General features: G+C 38.3%; 1 protein-coding gene across 1 annotated transcript; it reads right to left on the bottom strand.

Moving 5' to 3' along the window:
* Window positions 1–14,443: 14,443 nt before the first annotated feature.
* On the bottom strand, window positions 14,444–16,742 carry LOC102259174 (zinc finger protein OZF-like). The gene is given in 4 exon segments (XM_014535957.1): window positions 14,444–14,636; window positions 14,938–15,081; window positions 15,412–15,415; window positions 15,485–16,742. Coding segments are annotated over 4 exon segments (1,599 nt in total).
* Window positions 16,743–18,531: the final 1,789 nt, after the last annotated feature.

The following is an 18,531-nucleotide window of genomic DNA, read 5'->3' as shown; positions in this document are numbered from 1 at the left end:
ATTTTTCATTCACACAAAGAGAATTTTTCTGATGTGTCAGAGCAAGAAAGACAAGGTCCCTTAAGTTAATTAACATATATTCACTGAAGCTCGTGATTTCTTGACATCTGGATGTTCTATAATAGTACTTAATTTTGCAATCATAATTTTCACAGCATTAAGGTTACCCCAGGTTTCACTGGATCAAGGTTAGGGAAGATGCAAAGCATTAGACAAATGATCAATTAGTCTCTAGATATCCCTACGGCCATTTCATTAACAAAGAATAGCAATAGTAAATAAACGTGACTATACCATATAGTTCTTCAGATGCATTAATCTGAAATATATCCCACAATTTTCCCCTGAGTTTGTCAGTACTAACCATAGTGTCACATTTGTCTGCAGTTGTGAAATTTTTCATTGCATCCTCAAAGGTAGAGAGGATTTGCATAATATAAAAGCAAATGATGAATACAGGACATATAGCTGCATACAGAAATAGATTTTCCTTTAATCTCCTACAGGAACCAAGGATCTTCAAGTAGAAGCACTGGAATTTAAGGGAATTCTATATTTCAAAATGAATGCCCCAAGGGAAAAAAATAGAGGTACATTTAATTTTTTTTTGCTTTTATTTTTTTCATTTTTGTAGAGTAGGAGGTAAATGAATAGAGCAATGCTTTCTATCAAATCATCTTCCCTAGCTTGTGTATCAGTGTCCAAAAGTTTTATTAACAGAATAGGGAAGCTGCCCTGAACTGAACTCAACACACTGGAAGAATTTTTTTAGTAAGCAAATAAGACATGTAATAAATGAAAACTTTCATATAGAAAGCAACAAAGCATAACTGTGGTAATAGTGGTCAAATAGGTATTTACCTAGAATATTTCAAATGGTTGATTCTCTGTTAATAGAAATAACTGAATTAATGTTTTAACCAACTTTTCAAATTTTGCAGATTGAAGATGTGGGTCCCTCCATGTTAGACCTGCTTAGTTGGAGCTCAGTCATGTGGTTACTCACAGCCAACTCCATATCTCTTTCACATAACAATACAGTTAGGTGCTGGCAGATCCTTCATCCAGATGAGGATAAAGGCGATTACTTCAAGCTCTAATGTTCACGCTAGATATTAGGTTCAATAAATCTTTGCAAGAGGCCACCTCATAGTAAATGTTTCTTAGATAAATCGAATATAAAAATCTAAGACATTTCTTTACATTGGATACAAGGTATTGCAGCAGGAAGAGTTAATGCCAGAAGGAACCTAAAACGCATAGATGCACAGATGCCGGCAATAAAAACTTCAGAGAATGGTAAGCTAACACGATCATGATGGATCTCAAAGACCCATCGTTACAGCATCTGTTCCCACGGGCCCAATTGCAAATGTTTGGGCTGCTGCTGAGGTCACCCTTCAGCATTAGTTCTGAATAAACTCTGGGCAAAATAGTGAAACAGGGCTCCTCGTTTTCCATATACTCACTTCCTTCTTGTTGCCAATGCCTCTAGATTCCAGTCTCAGTGTCTCATTCCCTAGGAGGTCAGTCCACTTTCATGGCTCCTGGGTCACAGTCATGCCAAACAGACTGAACCTTCCCACGTGGCCATAACCCCGATGTTTTCACCTTTCCACCATCATCAAAATGTACATTTCACCTCAGGGGCCTGCTAGCTCATCGGATTAGGTGACTCAAACAAAGCATTCATGGTTTATTTAAGATCAGCTTTTTCGTCGCTGCCAGTTACCACATTCATGGTCACTAGGGAGGTATCGGCTGAACCCAGTGAATGAGCAACATGAGACTTTCGAGGACTGGATCTGCCAGTTACCACATTCATGGTCACTAGGGAGGTATCAGTGAATGAGCAACATGAGACTTTCGAGGACTGGAGGATATCCCCGGAGAAGACAATGAGGGAAGCACATAGGACTCTCATTCCAATTAAACTCACACTGAAGTTGTGCCCACCTCGCCTCGATAGGTTTACGAAAAGTCCAGAACAGATAGGTCTTGCTGTAAGAGCTACACATGCTTGGCATGAGTGGCATCCTCAGGCTGACAGGGTTTTGTTGCTTGGCTTGTGTCTTCGACTTGAAATTTAGCAGAGAAGGAGCCATAAGCCCATAGGTTTCTTTAATGTCTTGATGGGTCTTACTGAGTTGTAGGCCAGGAGAAAGCAATTGAAATGTAAATTATAAGTAAAAATGGTAATACAAAGAAAAGGTTTATTTTAGATTTTGTAACAACCCAATGTGCAGTTATGAATTTTCAGGGGAAAGCAGATGCTTCCTATTACCTGCTGCTCCTGGAGGGTGGACCAAGAGCAAACGATTGTTTTATCATCACCCTCCTGGGAATTCATCAGATGCTAGAAGACAACTAACTGAGCAGGAAAATTCACCCTCCTGGGAATTCATCAGATGCTAGAAGACAACTGGGCAGGAAAATCGTGCACTTGGATTATTGTCACAAAATTAATAGGAGCAGCAAGTAAAGAGACTAACAAAAAATGACTTCAACATTCCTCAGGACAGTAAAATTTAGCCTTCCATCACCTGCATCAGTTTTATTCCCTTTGTACACCCATCAGGTATTTCAATTTCTTTTTTTAATCTTCACCCGAGGATATTGTCCCATTGATTTTTAGAGAGAGTAGAAGAGAGAGGGAGACAGAGAGAAATGTCGATGTGAGAGAAATACATTTATTGGTTGCCTCCTGTACACACCCTGACCAGGGTCCAGGCCGGGGAGGCGCCTGCAACCAAGGTACGTGCCCTTGACCAGAATCAAACCAGGGACACTTGGGTCTGCAGGCCTACACTCTAACCACTGAGCAAAACTGGCTAGAGCAATTTCAAGCTTTTTAATATAAACAGTACTTTTTCCTGACCCTGATCTTTTCATTTAGTATCATATGAATGACATCTCTAGTAGGCATTTATTTTTTGCTATTAAAAGGTCAGTGAACTTTTCTGTAAAGGCAAGTAACAAATAGGAGTGTCCGCGCCGGGAGCTGGACTCCGCCGCCTAAGACTGCCCGGTTTAGCAGCCCCTTAGAAGACCTGCAGAATCTAGCTGTCCCTAGCTCATACACACACACCACACACGTCCACACACTCCTCTATCACTTCCTTGCGCTCTCACACTCTCTCCCCTTTATATAATGTTTTGATGTATTTTTTTTCCCACTCACTAGGTGCTGTATTATTCTGCATATGGGTACTACTCAATATTTGTTGTATATTGGATGACTAAATGAAAGACTTTTAAAACACAAAGTTATTAATAACTGTTAATGAATTTCTGCAAAGTCTTATTAGGAAAATAGCTTCATAACCACTTTTTCTTTTCCCTTATGAGTAAATATCAAAATGTTCTTCCTGAAACAATCCCTTAAAAATAACTGTATTTTCAGGAGAACACCACATAGAACAGTAAAAGCTTCTACTCATGAACTACTCAAAAACTGATTTATACTACTAGATCCTTAGAAAGGCCTTAAATATTTTGCTATGCTCTTTTTCATAGAAAATTATAAAACAAAGTCATATAAAGAAAGGAATTTTAAAAATATAAGGATATTGGGAAAAATTCTCCTAAATTTAAAAATAATACTAATCATTTATCACAAATAATGAAATCTCGTTTAGTAATTAATGTAAAATGCTTTTTAATGGAATGATAATTTAGTGATCTTTATTCTTTTAGCCTAAGAGTAATATTTTTTATGCATGTTTGGCTCATACTTTTGCTTAATATATGGACATACAACTATATTCATGACATATTTTATGACATAGCAATTCTAATGATAAAGAAAGTTATCCACCTCTTTGATACAGCGTACATGAGAGACTTAAGACTAAAATGTGTGTAGGGTTCAAGGAGACATGAGACCAGATCAAATTGGTGTGAAAAGGAAAAGAGTCCAATTTTTCAGGTAAGGCGTGTGGATTTTACATAATAATCTGGACTTGAACAATTTCTCAGATAATTTCTCATTTCTACCCCATTACATAAAGGTCCTTTCCATTTATGTGTTTATATTTCCTCATATGGTTTCCAGTAAGGAATACCGGTCTTACACTTGGCCATACTGATACCTTCCAAGGACTACTTCACATATCTAGTCATGAAGTCTTATTACCTTTGGCTTCTCCCACACCACACAGAATTTCTCTCTTTATTCAGAGCTGAAAAAACACTTTCTTCAATTCCTGAAAAAGTATTGATCACATTTGCGATGATTTTACCTATATTGGTGTGTCAAGATTGTGAAGTGTCTGAGACGTTACCTAGGTAACAAGTTAGCCTATCAGTCTCATGGATGCTGAGAGAAGGCACAGCTGCCTGTGTCAGAGAAAAAGAACTTTATTACTCACAGCAATAGGAGGACCCAGAGTGAAAGCATCTGTGAGATACTCCAAGCCCAACTTCCTCAGGAAATGTGAAGAGAATTAGGTGGCCTGTGCCTGCCCACACAAAAGGCTGCATTAGAGGAAATGACCTTGAGTTCAGCGACCTGAATCTTTCCCTATGCACAGTGAGCATACCTGACCTTTGTCTCAGAGAAAGTTTACCTTTCTTATACTGGACTCTGCTCCAGAGGGAGACGCTACCCCTACATTCCCAAAGGCCCACTATACACATACATAGTCCAGAACAAAAGCAGAGTTCCTACTCCCAAGACTTGCTAAAATGTAAGAGGAGCATGGAGGATTGTCCCCAACAGTGATTTCCCCACTTCCACTCTTCTCTCTACAGAACAGTCATGATCTCTGCTCCCCTAAGAAAGATGCTGAGATAAAGATTCTAGTGAAAATAGTTTGGGGAGGAGCTAGAAAACATCAGTAGAGGAGTAGGAAAGTGAGAAAAGGAAAGCAATGAAGAATAACTTATCAAACTCTGAGAATTCAGGGAGACCCTGTAGAATAATGTATCCTCTGAATAATTGAACTTCTGAATTATCCTCCTCAAGGAGAGCATGTTGAAGTATGTCTTCACCCACTAACTGTAGCTGTTGTGTAATAATATATCTGATGGCTCCAAGGGTGCGGTATTATCTCTGGTGGCCCTACCTGTGGTGTTCAGAGAAAGAATAAGCTCAGGTTATAAAAAACAAGAAAATAAAAAACTCTGGCCAAAGGAAATAGGGCCACTGCACTTTGAGCTCCCAAATGGTAAGAACCATAGTGATACAGGCAAGGCATGGTCAGTATTTGTTGCAAGGGCAGAAATTGTGCTATTCTTTTCAATTGAGTGTATTGTTGACACTCAACAATTTTTTTATTAAGTGGAAGAGAAATAATTTGAAATAGGTCTTGATAAAAGGATATGCATAGACATTAATGAAGGAAACAGATTTGATTTCTTTGACAAAATTTACTTTAACAAGTATGTCATATCTAATATCTTATGGAATTAGACATAACTGAAATATTTAACTCTGCTAATTCACTTCTGGCCACAGAGGGGAAAATGGTCCTACCATTCATGAGGTCATAAGGTCAGTTTGATAAATACCAGTGAAAACTGGCTCTTCTTTTAAGACTTAGTCATCTTTATTGTACAAATGAGGAAAAGAGCTCCAAGAGGCATGCTAAAGATAAGGCTTCATTCACTTGTAAACAACTTTAACATCAAAGCCTTTTTTCCTTATCTAAATTCTTTTTGTAAAATGACACAGGTGGAAATACATTTTTCTTAAAGAAATAAAACTTTTTAGTACAATTATTTATTCTAAATAAAAGAATTACATGATAAATTTGTGTTTTTCCATAGATTAGGCTCTGAAGCTTTCATGGGGATTGAAACTGTTAGCATAGGCAGCTAGTTAGTTATTGATAAAGAAAGGGAACAAATGGAGCCAGCCATCTAATTAAACTGGATTAGATAGGAAGCTATAACTTCCAGACACTTGCCCTGTCAAGTGGATTAACATCCCTGTTTGTCTCAGAGGACTGGAAGAGCTGGCTTTCCAATCCTCCCAGAGGACAATCACTCCGTTCCCCCACATTACAGAGGAGGGAAAACCAGTAAAAGGGAAATTCCTCTGCTGGGTGCATGTGCAGTAGAAGCCAGATGAAGAGGCAAAACTTTGGGGCATGCACAGAAGGAGCAAAATGGATACTATAAAGGGGAGGAGTCCAGTCTGTGTAAATAGGGGGAATAGGATAGGATTGGATAAGGGCATGAAACCTCAGAAGGTCCAGGAAAGGGATTGGATAGGGGGAGGGCCCAGCAAAAGCCCCAGCAGAGTCAGGAAAGAGATTGATTAGTTTGAAAGAAAGCCTGCTTTTTCCCAAGCCTGAAAGAAAATAATCAAAGCTTAACAAAGGCCCAGGGTTCTTCCACTTGTTCATTCATTCACTTGTTCACCTGTTCATTTGAACACATTTATTTTCTGGTAGCAGCAGCAAGGGCCAAATGAGGACCTGGGCATGGCAGCACAGCTACCCACCGGAGTGCAGCTGGAAACAGAGACTGAGCAGGACTCCTGAAGCTTTGGCATGGACTGAACTGATCTACGGAAGCTTCAGGTGCCCTGGCCATGCCGGGCTAATGGCACAGCATCTGTGGGCCCTGGCCCTTCTTCTGGGCCTGGTGAGGGCAAGTGTGGGTCTTAAGACCAGAGGCTGGACTTCTTCGACAGAGACATGGAGCTGAGCCACCTGGTCGACACAAGAGCCAAAGGCATGTTTATAGATATGTCAACTGAACTATTAAATATTCATTGTTACTCCCTTCTTCACATAATACAATTACATATCAATAAACAACCAGTGCTTCTGACCAGTATTAAGTACTAGTGACAGAAAATCTAATGTCAATGCATGTATTATATCAACAATAACGTCTTTAACTTTAAAATTCATAATTAAAATCCAAACATATTTTAAAGATGAAAAAGACAAAAAAGCATAAGCTATCAAATGATCAAAATTATTTGTTTTCACAGGAAAACAAATAAGCAGCAGCATGTGGTAAAAGACATCTTTGTGCACCTCCTTCCATAGATATAGGGAACTTTAAAATTTCCCACCACAGCTGTGGAATCTAGTGTCTTCATCTAATGGGTAAAGCAAACAACAAATGTAAAAACAAGCCTTAAGTATTCAAGGAATCCTGATACAAAAGAGGGAAGACAATATTTCTAAAACCTCATATTATCTCTGTATTTTTTATAGACAATGACTACTTCAATGAGATCTAAGTACTCACCAATAAAATGTAAGTACTATATTACTAACTAAATAAGAAATTGTTCACCTGCTTTCCAGTTCCTTTAGCTAAGAGCCCATGTGGGGCGGAAAACCAACTTCAACCATGCCCTAAAGATGGCTGAGCAAGAATAAATTGGCTTCTTGAATAAATTCATGAGGCAGAAACACCTGTTTCTGTCTATCTGGGCCACACACTTCTAGTCTGTTACCTTATTTGTTTTATTTATTTTTTAATTTATTTTAAAAATCTTTATTGTTAAAGTATTATGTGTCCCCCTTTTCACCTTATTTTAGCCATCATGTGTCATTGGCTGTTATTCAATTTCCTATTATTATTGTCATAGTTAAAATCTAATCTTAATATCTTTGATCCAAAGCCTCTTCTAGGTGTCCATGTATTGTTGGAAATGAAAAAATACAAGAGCATTTTAACTTCTTAAAATACTTTAGCTGCTTCTTCCTTTCACATTTCACAAAAGAACACATCACACTTGATGTATGTTCTTTGTGTATGAATTTATGGTACATTTTTCAAGGCATTCACTGTCAATTCAGCTACATGTCTATTGTGGACTCTTTTATAATGTCCATTTTCCTCAGTCTGATACTTCAGTGGATCCTAACACATACTGTTCACTGGGGAAGTCTAAATGCTCAAGAAATACAAGGTCATCAATCAAGCAGCAAGCACTTACTGAGCATCTACTAGAGGCAAGTTTTCTGCTGGATAAAAATGATTGAGAGAGGGGTAAAACATGGTCCCTGGTATCAAGGAACCTGTGATTTTGTTAGGAAAACAGAAACATACACCATGTGAACCAAATTGCTAGGACATACTTGATAAATGCACTACATTCCAATGAAGGGTCAGAGGAAAATATTTCAGGTAAAATTGATGAAAAACTTTAAAGCTGCCTAAATATGCTTTCAGCACTCTTGATACATATCAGTATTCTTCCTCATTCAGTTTATGACCCTATTCCAGATATGTGCACCTAATTCCTCAAATCTACCCTCAAGTCATGGATTTCCCCCCAGAAGGGTTAAAGACAGCAAAGCCTTTTGCCTTGGGCTTTCTATATTTTCCTCCCATAGTTCTTTTCTCTGCCCTATATATATTTCAGATAAAATAAGATCATGATCTAAAGTTTATTAAACAAACTTGTATGTGCTCTCATAGCTAAGGTAAAAGGTGTCCAGGAAGTCTAGGAGTGTGACAAAGAGGAGAAATGATAGCTTAGATGGTGTGGACAACTTAGCCTTGCTCCCAAATCCATCTAAGGTACTCTCTTCATTACAAGGGTAGCAAATACATTTTTAAGATATAATTTACCTATGTGACACTTGACTAGAGTTGGCCAATAAGAAGCAATTGTATGAGAATGGAAAGCAGAAAGATTATCCATTCTTTTAAAAATATTTTTATATTAATTTCAGAGAAGAAGGGAGAGGGAGAGATAGAAACATCAATGATGAGTATCATTGATCGGCTGCCTCCTGCATGCCCCACATTGGGGATCGAGCCCACAACCAGGGCATATGCCCTGACCAGGAATTAAACTGTGACCTCCTGGTTCATAGGTCGATGCTCAATCACTGAGCCATGCCGGCTGGACAATGAGCCATTATTCTTCAGAGGGAGTTGCAGCCAGATGTGTGGACAGACATGAGATGTCCCCATGGATGCCCAGGGAGCTCTTGAGAAACTTGCTTTGTGGTTGCAGACTGAGATTGTTAGTGGTAATTTTCCTGACATTCTTTATAGCTGCCACCATGTCTCAGGAAGCACTAAGGGCCACCTGCTTCAGAGCTTGTGGCTAAGGCATGTGCCCTTCAATGTCAGCTCTCTTAACCTTTCCTCTTCCAGTTCTTCCTACATTTATGTAAGCCCTGATTCCTTTACTAAGCCCTTCATCCTTGGAGCACATTAAGTGTCATGTGTTTACCTGGATGAAGCCTGAAAGTCCCAGGTGGGTAGTGCTGGCCCTTTCAGGCATCCTTTTACTACAAAAATTACTCTGCCATGCATGGGGAGGGTGGGAAAGGTACATATAATTCTAAATTTTATAACTCACTTAAAGAGAGTGAAATAGAAAGGTGCACCTGTACCAGGAGTAAACATAAGCAGGGGCTTAACAGAGCCAGGAGGGATGCCTGAGAGAAGGCAAAGCAGAGAGGAGCTTACCTGGGATGTTACAGGCATAAGCAGAACCAAGAAAAGTGTGTGTGTGTGCTGTGTGTGGGGGGTGATTGGGGGGTTTTGGGAGGCGGGGGAGCAAGGACAAAACGGGAGTTAAGAAAATCAGATTGTTTTTCAAAAATCAGAGTGAAAGTAGTTTCAGTTTGAAACAGTTCCAACCATCTTGATAGGATCTGAAAATCATCATATATGAGGAACTGCAGTATCTTTTTCTCCCATCCTAAAGAGTCTTGACTCCTGTGTAGTTCATCAATGTCTGGATGTCAACATCTCAATTTTGTGTTTTAAGTCCTCTTCTTTTATTCTTACTTCTATGCATCCTAATATATATAAAAAACCAGGTGCCGCCACGACCTGATGGACGACCAAACAGCAGGCTAGGGAGCTGAGGGAGTAGGAGCTGTGGATCCCCAGCCGCCCGGGGTGCAGAAGGCGGAGGAGCATCGCGGGGCAGGGGTGGTGGATGCGAGGCGGAGAGCGGAGAGCGGGGTGGGGGCAGTGAATATGGAGCTTCTCAGGGTAGTGAGGCAAAGGAGCATTGCAGTGGTGGCTGAGGTGGAGGAGCATCACGGGGCGGGGGCAGCAAGCGTGGAGTGTCGCGGGGTGGCAGAGGTGAGGCGGAGGAGCAGGGCAGGGGCTGTTAGCATTGAGCTTCCCAGGGTGGCTGAGGCAGAGGAGCGTCACCGGGCAGGGGTGGTGGATGCGAGGCAGAGGAGTGTGGCTGGGGCTGTATGGAGCTTTGCAGAGCATTGAAGGACCATTGCAGCAGTGGCTGAGGCCGAGGAGCTTCGCGGGGTGGGGGTGGCCAGCGTGGAGCATCACAGGATGTTGGAGGCGGGGCAGGGGCTGTAAGCGTGGAGCTTCGTGGGGCTGCTGAGGCAGAAGAGCATCGCAGGGCATGAGCAGCAGTGAGGCCGAGGAGCCTCGCGGGGCGGGGGCTGTTAGCGTGGAGGTTCACGGGGAAGGGGCCATGGAGGTGGAGCAGCGATGCTGGGCGGTGGACATAGCCCTGATTGGAGCTAGGGCTAGGGATCCTAACTGCGCATGATTTAATTGCATGCTTGGCCTCTAGTAATTTTATAAAACATCAAAACCTAAGTTGTACTGATGTCTGCCTTCTCTAAGCATGGCAGAGAATTGGACTTTAGAACAGCTTCAGTGAAGGTGAGAAGAGCCCACCTTAGTCATCTCATCTGATGAAACACAGGTAACGAAGGTCTCCCAGACCTGTATGAACTGTACTGTCCTCCCCAAAGCCTAGTCAGTTATAATACATGTGGTATGTACATATTTTGGCAAATGTTTCAGATTCGTTTTGAATAATATAAAGATCCTATTCAAAACAAATACGAAGACAAACAGGTATGTAGTACAAAGGGTAAAATTTGAGAAATATTTATGATGTTTGCATGATGTAATATTTAGCTTGGTATCCTACCTAATAAAGAAGGAATATGCAAATTGACTATAAGTTTGCGACAAAGATTGCAGCGCCCACAGCCAATAAGGAGGGAATATGCAAATTGATGCGACAAAGATGGTGGCAGCAGAGCTGGGATGCTTGCTTCATCACCATGGTGACAAGGCAGGCATTCTGCCCTGCCCCACCGCTCCAGACCTCTGGGCAGCACATGAAGGCAGAAGGTGGCTCCAGGCCAGAGTGAAGGTGGAAAGGCAGCTCCAGGCTGGAGTGAAGGCGGTGCTGGCAGCCAGTGGAAGGAAGGCCCATTCTTGCATGAATCTTCATGCGTTGGGCCTCTAGTACTCAATAAAGGAAAAGAGAGATCTTGGACCAAGTTAACATGGTATAGAAAGCAAGCAGGGTAGCAGGAACACACTACCCAAATCCCAGGTCACCCAATGTTCATATGCAGAGGTGCTCTGCTCTTTGTGCCACATCCGCCTTCTCTGTGATGATGTGGCTATGAAATCCAGAGTTGACTCAAGGGGGATTAATGGATAGAAAGGTATAAAACCAAGACATGGTTGCTCTATTGGAGAGTGCAGGTCACAGCTGTAACTCGAAGAGGAGCTGTGGATTTTACATGAGCTTCTCGGTCAAAATACAGTTGGAGTCAGGAGAGGATCATAATGGTTGTTACCAATGGGTGGCCAGTTTAAGATCTTATTAATACTGAAAGTTTCATGTGCATCATGTATATTTTTATATCTTGAATATTAGCTCCCTATGGGCCATCCGTATTCAGCATATAGACTCATTTCTTATCTAACAGGTATCATAGATAACTAATTTGCTTATCAACTTAGCTCATCTTATAAATTATGTTTATATCATATATGCTACTTACATATTCAGTATATATCTGACACAGCCTATGTGTTTCAGCTATGATTATAATTGATTCATCATCCATGATTAACATAATGAGATTTTAGTAGTTTCATTCATACCATGTATTTTCTCATTTATAGTATAATTTTGGAATCTTAATTAAGGCAACAAAAACACATTACAATTGAATACTAGTGAAATTTTCAGACATATGACAAGCCACTGAAAGAGATATTTTGATTAAAAAATGAAAACTTTAATTTTCCATGAAATCGCATTTCATAGACAATGGCTTACTATATGAAGACTTAAGTACTAGTAGTCAAATATTTTTTTTAATATGTTTTTATCAATTTCTTTTTAAAGAGAGAAAAGAAGGAAGGGGGAGAAATAGAAACATTGATGAGAAACACTGAGCAGCTGCTTCCTGCACAACCCCTACCGGGGATCAAGCCTTCAACCTGGGCATGTGCCTTGACCATGGTACAAGACTCAATCCACTGAGCTACACCTGCCAGATCCAAACATTCTGATACAATGTCTTTCAAAGATATTGCTTAGATACACAATGTCAAAAATACCCATAGACGCTAGTAGCTTTTGCAATTAAAAATATATTGTCAGGTAGTTACTCCATAAAACTTCTAAAAAATATAAAGAATGAGTAAAACTGGAGAATGTTTATTTATTTACTAGAATGGTAATTCAACAAATCATTTCTGTTGCTATAAAAATAAGTTTCTTAACTCAGAAATGTTGAAATAATAAAGATGTTTCTAGAAATTCTTATTCTAAATAAAAATAACACAACTCATTGCAGTTGTGTGTAAAAGTCTACTTAGTTACATGAGTTTGCTTTGCAAAGAACTTATTTTCTTGTGAAATAAAAACACATTTTGAAATCTTACAATTTTAAGAATGTATTAATTTCTTTGTTTGGTATTAAAAATGCTAAAATAGTAATAGTCTAAAGTAATTTTTTAGAATCAAAGGGTGTTGCCTCAGTAGAGGAAGAAATGTAGAAATGTAGTAAGGATAATATAAACTGTCCATGGTGTTCACATTGATACCATTTACTGTGTCAGGTTTTTTTGCTAGTTAATATTTTTAGATATCAATTTAAAATACAGAGTATCCTAACACACTCAAAATATATTTAGTGGAATTAGCAAGTAATTATTTTTAATATTATTTTGTTGATTACTATTCAAGAATTTTTGCCTATGTTTTTCAACAAGCATTTCATTAAAGTGAAAGAAATACAAGACCATGCAACTAAAACTATTAGGAGAAAGCAATAAGGAAAAGGCTTCTTTTTTAAAAAAATGCATTATGCTTTATTAAAGTTATAAGTTCACACAATCTAAATAAAGCATGACAAACCAATTTTGTGACCATTTGTAAAATTACACATTAAAATTACTTAAGAGGTGTATCTCTACTTGTGATTTAGTGATCTCATAGGTGGGCTTTGTTTTTCAAAATAGAGGCTAATTGTTTAGCAACAATGGATGTACAATTATTTTATGCACTTTGGGATGAGTTGTCTATACTTTTTCACATATTCCTGATCACTCTTTTGTTCCAACCACATCAACTTATGCTCATCACTTCTATCTATGACTACTATTAAATACATCAGGATTTTAATGAGCTGATATCATATTTTCCATAGAGTATTTGGAAAAATAGTTAATATTCATAGTTTTCTTATGATTTCCATTAATGCAATAAAAGATGCTCTTCATGGTGACATGCAACAAAGCTCTAAGTCAACCACAAACAATATCTCCATTTAGATTTCTTCATACATTGTGAATTACAATGTCTTCAATCTTTAATGGAAATGCAGATATGAGTGAAACCCACCTTAGAGACAAGACTCACAGATCTTTAAGGCAGCAAGAATCAACCTCATGATTTCACATACAGTAGGAAGAAAAATACAGTAACATAATATGAGAGTGGAATCATATTAATATTTCCTTCTCAAAATATCTCAAATACTATCAATATAAAGTAGGATACATTCTAAGTATTTATACATATCTAAACATACATCCCCTTGATATTGTAAAACACACTAACAAGTCATTATCTAGTTTTTTAAACTTTGGATAATTCTCTATATTAAGTATTCTGATTTAAAGTAATACCTGAAAACTATTATTAATGTTCAACTGTGAATTCTCTATTTAAAAATTCATTTTCAATTACATACTTCACTAAGTTTTTTACATCCTCAATGTTACTTTCAGACATAAGTTAATTGAGCTTTTGTGAAGTATATATTTTGGACAAAAGTCTTTCATTCTTTACTATGAACATATAATTCTGCCCCCATGTGCATTCCCTGATAGACAATGAGAGTGTAGGTCCAGCTATATGGTTTTCTACAGTCTTTCGTTTTAAGGTTTATCTCTACTATGAATTCTCACATGTAAAATAAGCTGTGAATGCTGAAAGAAGGGTTTTCCACATTCTTTACATTTGTATTTTTTTCTCTTTAGAATGTATTCTGATTTTGAGTAAGGTTTGCTACTTGGTAGAGCTTTGCAACATTTTTTATATTTGTTAGGCTTCTCTCCAATATGAACTATCAGATGCTGAGTAAGGTAAAATAAGGATTAAAGACTTAGACACATTTTTTACTTAAAGCTACTCTTCAGTATAAATTCTCAAATGTTGAGTGAGGCTTGAATAATGGTTAAAAGTTTGCCCAAATTCTTCACATTTTAACTATTTCTTTCCAGCATGAATTCTCCAATATTGAGTAAGTTTTGAGCACAGCTTAAAGTCTCTGCAACATTCTCTACATTTGTACCATTTCTCTCCAGTATAAATTCTCTCATGTTGGCTAAGACACCATTGCTAATTAAAGGCTTTGGCACATACACTACATTTATAAGGTTCATCTCCAGAATGAATGCTTCTTTCATGTACAGTAAGACAAATGGTGTTCAAAGGCTTTGTGACATTGTCCACACTCATAAGGTTTAACTACAGTGTGGATTCTGTGATGTTAAGTTCTGAGTGCTCATAAAAGGCTTTGCTACATTCTCCCCAGTATGAATTATTCTCTCATGAACAGTAAGACATGAATGCCATTTAAATACTTTGCCACATGCTCTACACATATAAGGCTTCTCTCCACTATGATTTGTCTCATGTTTCATCATACACCAATGATAAAAGTTTTACCACATTCTTCACAATTGTAAGGCTTCTCTCACGATTGAGTTAATTGGTGCTTAGGAAGGCAAGAATGCCAAGAAAATACTTTTCCAAAATTTTTACATCTGTAAGGTTTCTCTCCACTATAAATAATCTGATGACAAGTAAGCTTTAAGGAGTGATGACGGGCTTTTCCACATTCTCTACATTTGTAACATTTGCCTCTGGTGTGAATTTTCTGATATTCAGTAATTTCTGAGTGGCAAAAATGGCTTTGCCATATTTTCCACATTTATAAGGTTTCTCTTAAAAATGAACTATCTGATGACTAGTACAATTACAGAGTCAGTGAAAGGCTTTTACCACACTTTTTACATCTGTCAAGTATCTCTCTAGTATGAATTTTCTCATGTACAGTAAAACATGAATGATGTTTGGAGAATTTGCTCTATTTTTTACATTCCTAAGGTTTCTCTCTAGTATGGATTCCTTGATGTTAAGTTTGGAGTGCTCATACAAAACTTTACAAAGACTTATCTCCAGTATGAATCTTCAGAATTCCAATAAAGTTTTAACACTGATTAAAGGCTTTGTGACATTTTGTACATTCATAAGGCTCCTCTCTAGTATAAATCCTCTGATGTTTAGTAAGGGCTGAGGACTGGCTAAAGGTTTTACCACATCCTCTACATTTATAAGGCTTCTCTCCAGTATGAATTCTATAATGTTTAGTCAAGTTTGAGGGATAGCTAAGGGCTTTCCCACATTCTGTACATTTATAAGGCTTCTCTCCAGTATGAATTCTCTGATGTTCAGTAAGGTTTGAGGAAATGCTAAAGGCTTTCCCACATTCTGTACATTTATAAAGCTCCCCTCCAGTATGAATTCTCTGATGCCTACTAAGGGCTGAGGAATCACTAAAGGCTTTGCCACATTCTGTACATGTATAAGGCTTCTCTCCAGTATGAATTCTCTGATGTTCAGTAAGGTTTGAGGAATCACTAAAGGCTTTGCCACATTCTGTACATTTATAAGGCTTCTCTCCAGTATGAATTCTATGATGTTTAGTAAGATTTGAGGACTGGCTAAAGGCTTTGCCACATTCTCTACATTTGTAAAACTTCTCCCCAGTACGAATTAACTGATGTTTCCTAAGATTTGAAAGCCAATTATATGACTTATCACATTCTTTACATTTGTAAGGTTTTCCTCCAGTACATCTTTCCTTATGTTTATTTCGATTGAACATATGACTGAAGACTCTCCCAAGTAGATTATGCTTGTAACCTTTCTCTGCAGTGTACATATTCTCTTGTTCAATATGATTTGAAGATCGCTTAAATGATCTGACACATTTACTTTGTTTGTTTGTCTCCTCCACAATTTCAATAACTTGATTTTTACTGTGATTTGACATTTGGTCAAATACTTTTCCACCTTCATAATGGTTCACTGGAATCTGAGTTCTCTGATGTTTATAAGGATTTGAATCTTGGTTTAAGTTTTTCAAATGTTCATTGCACTGATAACTTCTGTTTCCATTATATGCACTCAGTATTATTTTAGAGCACAAATCTTCTATTCCTGGCTTTTGCAATAAGGCCCGGTTGTCTTCAGATGGCATAGCTGGGTGGGTTAATACTGTCATTTTTCCCTTCGCATCCCAATTTTCCATCATTTGTTCAAAAAAGGTGGCCAGATCTGGCTCAGAGACAGCAAGACCCATGGATACCAGGTTTTCATAGTTATCCAACATCACATCTACATACAATTTTCGCTGAGATGGATCCAGGCATTCCCACTCCTTCTGAGAAAAATCTACAGCCACATCTCTGAAGGTTAATGGTCCCTGAGAATCAGCCATGTCCTTCTGTTCCTGGTCCTGCTCTTCGTTGTTTTCTCAGGTGACCTGATATTAAGGAGTTATGTCTGCATCATAGGAATATACCTCAAAAGTATCAGCACAGTTCTTTTGTTTGTTTCCACCACACTCAGTCAGAAGGACCCTGAAATGCTGAAAGTGTTGTCCTTTGTCACAGAAGAGTCAGGAACAATTAGCTCCTGGCAGTGCAGGTATGGGGATTTTAATGCCTGCAGTGACCCTAAGGCTTCCCTGTGGAGCAATGTGGTCTGCGATGCTCAGAATTAAACCAGAAAGACTCAAACCAGGGAGGCCAGCATGACCTTCAATGCTCCATAGTCACTTCCATGTCTCAGAAAAAAACTTCTTGACATCAGTCTTGGCAAGGATTTTTTTAGGTTTGACACCAAGAGCATAGACGACTAAGCACAAGTAGACAGATGGGACTACATTAAATTAAAAAGCTTCTTCACAGCAAAGGAAGTAACCAATAAAATGAAGCAACCTATGGAATAGGAGAGGAATATTTGTAAATCTTATATCTGATAAGGGGTTAATATCCAAAATATATAAGGAACATAAATCAATAACAAAAACCAAAAACAAGTAGTCCCATTAAAAAATAGATAAAGGACACAAATAGATATTTTGCAAAAGACAACACATAATTGACCAACAGATACTTGAAAAAATGCTCAACATCATTAATCACCAGGGAAATGCAAAGCAAAACCACAATGAGATGATCATTTCATACATGTTAGAATTGCTATTATATAAAAAAAAAAGTAGTGACACCAATGTGGTGAAAATGGAAACCATGTACACTGTTGGAAATGGAAACTAACACAGCCACTATGGAACACAGTATGGCAGATCTTCAGAAAAAAAATTAAAAATAGAACTACTTTATGATCCAGCAATCTCACTTATGGGCATATATCCCAAAGAAATGAAATCAGTATCTGAAAGAGATATCTGTACTCCCACATTCACTGCAATATAATCTACAATAGCCAAGATATGAAAGCAATTTATGTTTCGGTCAATAGATAAATGAATACAGAAAATGTGATACACATATATAACACAAGAATTATTCAGTCATAATAAAGAAAAATCTTCAACTTGCAACAATCTACTGGATATTATACTAAGGGAAACAAAACAGACACAGAAGGACAAATGCTGCATCCCACTTTTATAGATGAAATCTAAAAAGATAAGTATATAGAAGAAAAGAATACCAAAGTGGCTGCCAGGGGCTGAGTATGGTGGTGGAGAAAATGGGGAGGTGGTTAAAGAATACAAAGTTTCAGTTATGCAGGATGAATAATCCTATATAATAAAAGCCTGATATGCAAATCAACCAAAGGCAGAATGAACAGTCACTATGACATGCACTGACCACCAGGGGGCCGACGCTCAATGCAGGAGCTGCCCCCAGCCCACAGGCCCCAGGCCAACCAAGGCAGGTGCCAGCGCCACCACACCACCCGATTGCCCTGCCGGTCACCCCACAGATTGGCCTTGATCACCGGCCAGGCCTAGAGACCCTACCCATGCATGAATTTCATGCACAGTCCTCTAGTATCTGGATATCTAGTGTACAGTGTCATGATTATAGTTAATAATAGTGTATTGTGTACTCGAAATTTGTATAGAAGGTAAAACTTAAGTGTGCTCATCACAACAAAAAAAGAAGAAGAAATTGGTAAAGATGTAAGGTAATAAATATGTAAATTAGCTTGATTGTGGTGATCATTTCACAATAAATACATATATCTCAACA

Source organism: Myotis brandtii, unplaced genomic scaffold, assembly GCF_000412655.1.
Source record: "Myotis brandtii unplaced genomic scaffold, ASM41265v1 scaffold154, whole genome shotgun sequence".
Lineage (NCBI taxonomy): Eukaryota > Metazoa > Chordata > Mammalia > Chiroptera > Vespertilionidae > Myotis > Myotis brandtii.
Note: the sequence above shows the minus strand (reverse complement) of the source record. Positions and strands in the feature narration are given on the sequence as shown.